This window comes from Physeter macrocephalus, chromosome 19 (assembly GCF_002837175.3).
Source record: "Physeter macrocephalus isolate SW-GA chromosome 19, ASM283717v5, whole genome shotgun sequence".
In the NCBI taxonomy this organism is placed as follows: Eukaryota; Metazoa; Chordata; class Mammalia; order Artiodactyla; family Physeteridae; genus Physeter; species Physeter macrocephalus.
In genome coordinates this window covers 3,272,193-3,281,942 of record NC_041232.1, presented here as the reverse complement: position 1 = coordinate 3,281,942, position 9,750 = coordinate 3,272,193, and the positions used below count along the sequence as shown (strand labels likewise).

Below are 9,750 nucleotides of genomic sequence, written 5' to 3'. Positions count from 1 at the left end.
GATTGACCCTGCATTGCCCAAGGAAAAGTTCACGGCCTCCCTGAGGAAGCTGCCACGTGAGGCTGTGCTGATTCTCCTCAGGACCCCTCACCCCCATCGCCCCACTTTGCTTCTGGACCAACAATTAGACTCGGGTCCCAGCATTTCCTAGGATGAGAATAGAGTGTGAGCCTCGGGAGGGGCAGTGCACTCCAAGAACTGCTTGGTTCTCCTAATTCACACAGACAGAAATCCCCAGAACACGTTGGGAAGGGATTCGAGGGTGGGGGGCAGTGGAGGGAGGAACATCAAGCTGGATCAGCTGGATTTGTGATCTGGGCTCACTCCACAGAGACTCTGCGTTTCATGTTCCCTGCAGCTCGGGGAGGTAGAAAGAGCCCCAGAAGTTTGGGGGTTGGTTGGCAGAAGCAAAGTCCAAGATGGTCCCTCGTGAGTGAACTAGAGAAGCCAGATCTGCCTTCAGACAAATGGATTCAAAAGGTAGGGAGGTTGTAATGTTAGAGTGGATTTGTGTTTTAAGACCTGCTACCCACTCCAGGAGGGTCCAGAAGGCACACTTCTCACCAATACTTTAAGAAACAAATCTGTTAGGGAAGCCCCAGCATCCTTGAAGAACTCTGTGCTCACACTTATCTAGGCCAGACCTTATAATGGGAACTGCAGCCCCTTAGCTGGAAATCCTAAACACAATGAGAGGAATTGGATCCTGGGTGGCAGGGGCCAAGGGGCGGCCCTCGCCTGCCAAAGGCATGTTACTGTCACAACGTAGTCACAGCAGCAATCAGAAGAGTCTGACGCGTACAGATCTAAGTCATGGCTTGTTAATCGTGGTATTTCTAGAAGTGAAAAATGTGGGAAGCCTGCTAAATTCCTACTTGGTCAAAAAACCTTCTGGGTCAAGTGAACAAAAGTCTAACTAAAATCATAAAAATAGAGAGTCACGGCCCTTTGGTTAATTCCTAGCCTTGAGCAGTTTACAGACCCAGAACCCCATGAATGAAGCAGAGGCTGAGTCCCCTTGAGGAAGGACCCTAGTACGCTACCAAAAATGTACACTGTGATCTTTCTCCCAGTCTTCCCCAAAGGGACCAATAGCCTATTATCAGGGTAACTGTGTAGTGGGAAAAACAAACAAATCAGACTTTTCAGGGACTTCTGGACGCTGGCTCTGAACTGATATTGATTCTGGGACCCCCAAACACCACTGTGGCCTCCAGAGCAGGGGCTTGTGGAGATGGGGTGGTCAATGGAATTTCTTCTCAGGTCTGTCTCACAGTGGCTCCCATGGGTTCCCAAATCCATTCTGTGGTTATTTCTCCAGATCCCGAATACAGTTACCGTGTGGCCTGAACTGCCCACCATGAACTGGGTGCTCTGACCCACCAAGGCACACACATCAAAGTGCACAGAAGTGGACAGCTGCAGCATGACAGCCCCTCTCCAGGACGTCCTTGAAGGACATGGTGAAAGGAAACCCTCCCCGTAGGCAGACCCTCCAACAGTGCACCTGGCTGTGCATTCTGGAGGGAGAAATGGCCTGACGTGTAATTATATATCGAGTCATTGGTTTGGCTGGATGGTCAAGGACTTGGAAGGAATGTGATGGAAAGTTGGTGAAAAAATAAATTTGCAACATTGATGGACCTAGAGATTGTCATACTGAGTGAAGTAAGTCAGACCAAGAAAGACAAATATCATATGATATCGCTTATATGTGGAATCTAGAAAATATGGTACAAATGAACGTATTTACAAAACAGAAATTGAGTCACAGATGTAATAGAAAACAAACTTATGGTTACCAAGAAGGAAAGGGGGGGATAAACTGGGAGATTGAGATTGACGTATACACACTACTATATATAAAAGATAACTAATAAGAACCTACTGTATAAAACAGGGAACTCTATTTGGTGCTCTATAATGACCTATATGAGAAAATAATCTTAAAAAGAGTGGATATATGTATATGTATGGCTGATTTACTTTGCTGTACAGCAGAAACTATCAGTAACGCAACATTGTAAATCAACTATACTCCAATAAAAAAATTAATTTAAATAAATAAATAAATTTGGGAAGAGGTACGTGGATAGACCTCTCTGAAAGGGCAAAAACTACATGAAGATATTTGCGTCCAATGTGAATGTTCACCAATGCGTGACCTCAGCAGAGGAGAATTTTAATAATCAAGTGGATAGGATGGCCCATTCTGTGGATTCCAGGCAGCATCTTTCCCCAGCCAACTCTGTCTTCATCCAATGGTCTCACAAACCAAGTGGCAATGGTGACAGCGACAGAGATTATGCATGGACTCAGCAACATGGGCCAGGGCCACCACAAACCAAGGTTGACCCGGCAGTCCAAAGAGTTCTGCTAATAGCCCAGAATAGCCTCTGGGAATGAAAGTTTGCGTCACCCCACCGAGTCAAGAACCACGACCAGCTGAGGTGCTTGCTGAAGGCAGAGGAAATACAGAATGGACAGTAGAGGAAGATAGTTATAAATACCACCTATGACTGTGTGACCAGTCACAGAAATGAGGACTGAATGGTCATGAGTGTTTCCTCTTCATTTTGTTATGAGTACATTTGTGTGTGTGTGTGTGTGTGTGTGCGTGCGCACATGTGCATATTAACCAAACAGCTTTGTTTTCTTTCCTCTCTTGTTCCCTTTCACTGTCACTTCTCTGGGATTGCTTGGGCTCCATTTAGGATTCAAATCTCCAGGAGGCAAATAATCTCCAGAGACTTATTGCTGCCTCAGCTTCCCAAATCCCTGCACCATGCTGAGCCGTCTTACAATGTGGGGGCCACCATCTGATAGAATCGACATGCTTAAAATATCCAACCGAGTCCAGAAGAGTAGGGTCACACCCCCCACTCCATCCTCCCTCAGTTGCTCCCATGAGGCTTGGAAAAAGATTTAGTTAATAGACACCGAACCCAGAGCAATGAGTCCCAGGTTCCCTTACTCCTCACGTCCATAAACAACCAGACTTTGTGGGGAATCAAAAAGGGTGTCTCCAAATGTCCACATGCATTCTCTTCATGTCAGAATGTAATAGAGGACACAGACAGTATTTGATACAGAGCTACTGGCTGGCTTCTAGGACTTCTAAGCCCAGACAGAGCTTGGATTTGAGACAGAGAAGTTTTATTTAGAGGCTTTCAAGAAAAGACTGAGGTTCATTTTAGAGTGAATCAACCAGAGACCCAAAGTCAAGTCTATCAGGCCTGAAGTCTCTTTTGGGAAAGGAGATTTTCAGACATTTGGGAAGCAGGGGACACTGTGAGTCCATATCTCTGTTTGTGGGGAACTGACACAGCTGTGCATCTTTTCAACTGACACCACGTAAGTGGTCCCCAAGCATGCCTCAGCAGCTGTGATGACCCTCACGCCCACAGAGGGTGGGCGACTGCTGAAGGAAATCAGACACAAAGCCCTCACCACCCCTCCACCCACTCTTCATCTGCAGGTGTTTACCCAGCTGGGATGCAGCCCTGGTGCAAGCAGGAAGCTGGGTGGGGGATTTGCATGAGGGCTGCCCTTCACTGAAGAGATGGAGAAGAGGAGATTTAAGTTGAAGGAGTCCAGCCCCAGCTGTGAGGTCCTCAAGAAGCAGTGCATGTAGAAGCATCACCAACATGTCCTGGACCACCGTCCCCTTCATGGGCTTTTGCACAGGTCAGGGAAGACTCCCTGGGCTCAGGGGAGGGGGCCTGGGCAAGGGGCCCTGTGGAGGAGTCGCCCTAACTGTGGTGCTCATGGGCGTCTCTTTCTGTTCTCGCCAGCTGTCAGCTCCCAGCCTGCGGTGACCCAGGAGCTCTCCCTCACGGTGTTGCCCGGACTGACAGTCACCGTCACCGGCTCTATGAGTACGGGATCCAGCACAACTGGGAATGCTCAAGGATGGTTCCTGAAGAAACCTGGCCAAACTCCCCTGCAGCTCATACACCACACGGACAAATACCCAGCATCCATCCCCAGCTGCTTTTCAGGCTCCATCCTTGGGGGCAGAGCTGCGCTCACCATCGCTGGGGTGCAGCCAAAGGAAGAGACTGAGGACTTCTGTATAGTCTGGTCTGATGCACCTGTTTCATAGTGACAGCTTCTAACGGGGAGCTGAATCAGCCTGGAGTAGCCAGCTCCACCTTCCTCCCCGCGTGGTCCTTCCAGGGCACGGAACCTGGATCAGCACCACGGACAGGGCTTCCCTTCCCCATAGGAAGAGCAGCTCCTTTCTCCGCTGACCATGGGCAGAGCAGACGAGCGACAAAGACCAGACTGGAGGATGAGCTAGTGATGGCCATCACAAGTCAAGTCATGTTGATCCAGCATTTTCCAGCAAGATCTCTTTAACCTAAGACTTCAGGAGAATGTTTTTAACGTTCCACCAGAAAAACGATCTTCCTCCCCAAGTGAACTTGGCATTGTTATCCCTTCTCTCAGCCCCTGCCTTTCCCTGTCAAGTGTGCTCCCCAAATCCTCTGCTCCCAATCACAGCAGCAAATCTACAGATGTTTGGGGAAGGCGGTGACTAGTCACCCATACAGGACAGTAGACAGGGCTCAGGACCAGAGGCACATGCAGCAGCTAAAGCCCCAGCACTGCTTCATGGTGAGTACTGGGCAGAGGAGAAGGAGGAGTAACTTCTCCCCTGAAGATCTTCAGACACCAGGTAAAATAGGAAAGGCCAAGGGGTTTGTCTTAACCCGCCTGTGTCAATCCTGTTCCTGCTCCCAGGGCTCCAGCCTGTGCTAAGCAGCTACAAAGACCCGGGTTTATTATGTGTGAATCCCCTTTGCTCCACCTGAACACATGTCACTTCTACCCCTCAAATTCTTAACTCAAGGAAAATATCACTCTGGCCCTGAGATGGGTTTGTATCCCAGATCCCTCAGGATCTGCCCATGTGTAGGTGTTGTAAATGTTGGGGACCATTTTAAAGTGAAAAGTGAGTAAATGACAAATGCCAGGGGGATTAAATATCTGATTTTATCCCCCAAAATAATATAGACAGGAGACTCTCTGACATAAATTGTAGTAATATTTTTCCATCTGTCTCTTCAGGCAAAGAAAACAAAACCAAAAATAAACAAATGGGTCCTAATGAAACTTAAAACTTTTGCACAGGGCTTCCTTGGTGGTGCAGTGGTTAAGAATCTGCCTGCTAATGCAGGGGACATGGGTTCGAGCCCTGGTCTGGGAAGATCCCTCATGCCACAGAGCAACTAAGCCTGTGTGCCACAACTACTGAGCCTGCGCTCTAGAGCCTGCGAGCCACAACTACTGAGCCTGTGTGCCACAACTACTGAAGCCCGCATGCCTAGAGCCCGTGCTCCACAACAAGAGAAGCCACTGCAAAGGGAAGCCTGTGCACCGCAACGAAGAGTAGCCCCTGATCACCACCACCAGAGAAAAACCTACATGCAGCAACGAAGACCCAACGCAGCCAAAAAAAATAAAATAAATAAAATAAAATAAATTAATTTTTTAAAAAACCTTTGCAGAAGACAGGAAACCATCAAGAAAATGAAAAAGGGAACCTACCGAATCGGTGAAAATATTCAAATGATATGAAAGATAAGGGATTTATAGATCCAAAATATATATAAACAGGTCATACAACTCAATATCAAAAAAACAAACAACCCCAAAACAAATATGTAGAAGACCTGAATAAACATTCTTCCAAAGAGGACATGCAGATGGCCAACTGGCTCATGAAAAGGTGCTCAACCTGGCCAATCATAAGAGAAATGCAAACCAAAACCACAATAAGATATCACTTCACACCTGTCAGAATGGCTATCATCAAAAAGAATACAAATAACAAATGTTGGTGAGGATGTGTAGAAAGGGGAACCCGACTACACTGTTGGTGGGAATGCAGCGACTATGGAAAACAGTAGGGAGGTTCCTCAAAAAATGAAAAATAGAATTACCATAAGATGCAGCATTTCCACTCCTGGGTATATATCCAAAGAAAATGAAAACAATAATTCAAAGCAACACATGCACCCCTATGTTCATAGAAGCATTATTTACAAGAGCCAATACATGGAAGCAACCTATGTGTCTATCAACAGATGAATGGATAAACATGTGGTATATGTATACAATGGAATATTAAATGCCAAATGGAACTTTGCCATTTGTAACAACACAGATGGACCTGGAAGGCATTATTCTTAGTAAAATCAGTCAGACAGAGAAAGACAAATACTGTATGTAATCACTTATATATGGAATCTTAAAAAAAAAAAGAAAACAAATGGATGTATGTAACTAAACTGAAACAGACTCATAGATATAGAGAACAAACAAGTGGTTATTATCAGTGGGGAGAAAAAGGGCGGAGGGGCTAGATATGGTAAAGATTTAGAAGTACACACTATTATGTATAAAATAAATAATCTACAAGACACACTTTATAGCACAGGGAATATCGCCAATATTTTATAATAACTTTAAATGAAATATAATCTATATAAATATCGAATCACTGTTGTACACCCAAAACTAATATAGTATTGTAAATCAACTATAATTCAATAGAAAAAATATTTAATTTTATAGAATAATTATGTAATGTTATAAAGGTGTTAATTATGGCTACAGTGGAAATCATATTACAATATACAAATGTAACATATCACCATGTTGTACACTTTAAATTTACACGGTGATATACGGCAAATATATTTCAATTTTAAAAGTCAGCTAAAAAAAAAATGATGGGGACCAACCAGCAAGAACACCTGTTCTGTTTCAAAGTACTACCCCAGCCTTCACAGTGGACACCTCAGTTATACCAGAACCTTTGTCTTCATCTGAAACAGGGTCCAGGGGGGAACTGGGCTGGTACCTGGACAGGTATTAACCCATCATTCGTTGGCTGGATATGTTTCTCCTTCATGTAAAAAAAGAAAATCCTGACAGCCTCAGTGGTTTGCTAGCCAAACCACTGTCCAAACTCTTAGAGGTGCAAGAGGAAATTTCTGGGTGACCTACAAAAATAGTGAACTTTTCACACAAAGACCATTTCCCTCGAGAATATTTAAATAACCATGTGACAACCTGGACAAGGGGCACATAAATCTCCTACTTGACACAGAATTCCAGAGGTTGCAGGGGAAATGCCCACATTGGAAATATAAACATGTCACCTGTGGATTGTTTTGAAAAGAAAAGCCAGAAATTTCCTCCAGGTACATCCCTGTCTAGCATGAGAGCTGATGTCTAACTTGGAGGATGGAGACCACATGGGGAAAAATTATGTTCAGAAAGTATTGACAGGGCTTCCCTGGTGGCGCAGTGGTTGAGAATCTGCCTGCCAATGCAGGGGACACGGGTTCGAGCCCTGGTCTGGGAAGATCCCACATGCCGCGGAGCAACTGGGCCGGTGAGCCACAACTACTGAGCCTGCGCGTCTGGAGCCTGTGCTCCGCAACAAGAGAAGCCGCGACAGTGAGAGGCCCGCGCACCGCGATGAAGAGTGGCCCCCGCTCGCCGCAACTAGAGAAAGCCCTCACACAGAAACGAAGACCCAACACAGCCAAAATAAATAAATAATTTTAAAAAAAATGGTCCACATCAAAAAAACTTAAAAAAAAAAAAAGTATTGACAGGGCTTCCCTGGTGGTGTAGTGGTTAAGAATCCGCCTGCCAATGCAGGGGACACAGGTTTGAGCCCTGGTCCGGGAAGATCCCACATGCCATGGAGCAACTAAGCCCGTGTGCCACAGCTACTGAGCCTGCTTTCTAGAGCCCGTGAGCCACAACTACTGAGCCTGCGAGTCACAACTACTGAAGCTCACGTGCCTAGAGCCTGTGCTCCTCAACAAGAGAAGCCACCTAAATGAGAAGCCCGCGCACTGCAATGAAGAGTGGCCCCTGCTCACCACAGCAAGAGAAAGCCCACGCGCAGCAACAAAGACCTAACACAGCCAAAAATAAATAAATAAAATAACTAAATTTATTTTAAAAATGTATTGACAATTACAGATTATTAAATGTACAATTAACTTGTCACACTAATGGACCATGAACTAGCAACGGATGATATTTTATGCACCGGAAACCTAAGACCTAAGCAGTAATTCCAGAGAAAAGATCATGAAAATGCTGCACTAGTCTCTTTAAATCTGGAGTGTGTTGTCCTTGGGTTTTCTGTTCAGCCCCACGGGGGAGCAGGGCACTGTCAGCCTCCCAGGTGTCAGGCCCCCACCCCAGGGCAGGTGCAACAGCGCCGCCCTGAGGCAGCAGGGAGAACTGACGGGAAGAATCTATAATTTAGGTTGAGAATTTCCCACACCCCCTCCTAACCCAGATATGTTCTAGAACACTCAGAGGAGGCTATTATTTAGGGATTAAGACCTCTGTCACTGAGGAACTGTGATCCAGGGCAGGACCTTACCCTTATCTAAGTCCCAGCTTGTCATCCACAGAATGGGTTCAGAGAATACAGACCCACCTCTGAGCTCTCAGTGGCCAGGCCCGTCCAGGAGTGAGGCCAGGACTCAGACTGGGGTGGTGGAGATGTCACCCCCAGACCATGGGACAGCAGGTGGAGGAGGATCCCCGGGCCGAGGTGGGGTCTGCAGGGGCCACCACTCCCTCTCCGTGTCCCTGGGGTCTGAGCCCTTCTCTGAAACCACAGAGCTCCCCAGGCAGCCCCCCGGGGCTCTGGCTGATTTGCATCCCCAGCAGCTCTCTCTCCAGCCAGGGCATAAGAGAGGCCTGGGAACAACCCTGCCCAGCCTAGGCCTCGGGGAGCAGACTCGGGGTGCCTCCCCCATGGCCTGGACCCCCCTCCTCCTCGGCCTCCTGGCTCACTGCACAGGTGCTGCCCGCAGGGTCACACCCACCCCAGGCCCAGGGCTCGGGGACAGGCCTGGCCCTGACTCTGAGCTCAGCAGGGCGCTGCCCGTGGGGACAGGAGACTCCTGGCCCTGCCGCAGGATGGGGGGCTGGAGGGGCTGAAATCTCCCCACTGTGCTCACTGCTGTGTGTGAGCCCCGAGGGGCTGCGCCTGCCAGAGAAAGTGAGGGGGGTTCTCATTTGTTCAGAGGCTCCATCCACCAGCCAGGCCCATGAGCCACTGGGGCTGAGACTGACGGGAGGGGGCGCCCTCGAGGCCCAGAGAACCTTTGGAGCTTAGTCCAGGCCAGGCAGGTGGGGGTCTCTGGGTCTCCAGCCCACCTATCCTTTCCTCTCCTGCAGGCACTGTGCCCTCCTATGAACTGACTCAGTCACCCTCGGTGTCGGTGTCCCTGGGACAGACGGCCAGGATCACGTGTGGGGGGAACAACACTGGAAGTAAATATGTTCAACGGTACCAGCGGAAGCCAGGCCAGGCCCCTGTGCTGGTCGTCTATGGTGCTGGCAACCGGCCCTCGGGGATCCCTGACTGGATATCTGGCTGCAAATCGGGGAACCCGGCCACCCTAACCATCAGCGGAGTCCGGGCTGAGGACGAGGCTGACTATTACTATCAGTCATATGACAGCAGTTATAATCCTCATGGTGACACAGGGAGATAGAGAAGTGAGACACTAAGCTCCCTGCCTGGCCCGGCGCTCACTCCACCCGCCTCGGAGCAGCTGGAGGGCAGGCCTGAGGCTTGGGCGTCCTCTCTGGTCCTGGCCCGGCTCCTCCAGGGCTAGACACTCTGTCCTCTTGGGGCCCTGGCTCATCCTGATGAAAATGGAGAAAGGTGTCTGCTCTGAGCTACAAAGACTGCTG

General features: G+C 48.2%; 2 gene segments (V, D, J or C); both read left to right on the top strand.

Moving 5' to 3' along the window:
* The first annotated feature begins 3,647 nt into the window (after positions 1–3,647).
* On the top strand, positions 3,648–4,105 carry LOC102974078 (immunoglobulin lambda variable 7-43-like). The segment is given in 2 exon segments: positions 3,648–3,687; positions 3,795–4,105. Coding segments are annotated over 2 exon segments (351 nt in total).
* Positions 4,106–8,802: 4,697 nt separating this feature from the next.
* On the top strand, positions 8,803–9,548 carry LOC102974382 (immunoglobulin lambda variable 3-9-like). The segment is given in 2 exon segments: positions 8,803–8,848; positions 9,229–9,548. Coding segments are annotated over 2 exon segments (366 nt in total).
* Positions 9,549–9,750: the final 202 nt, after the last annotated feature.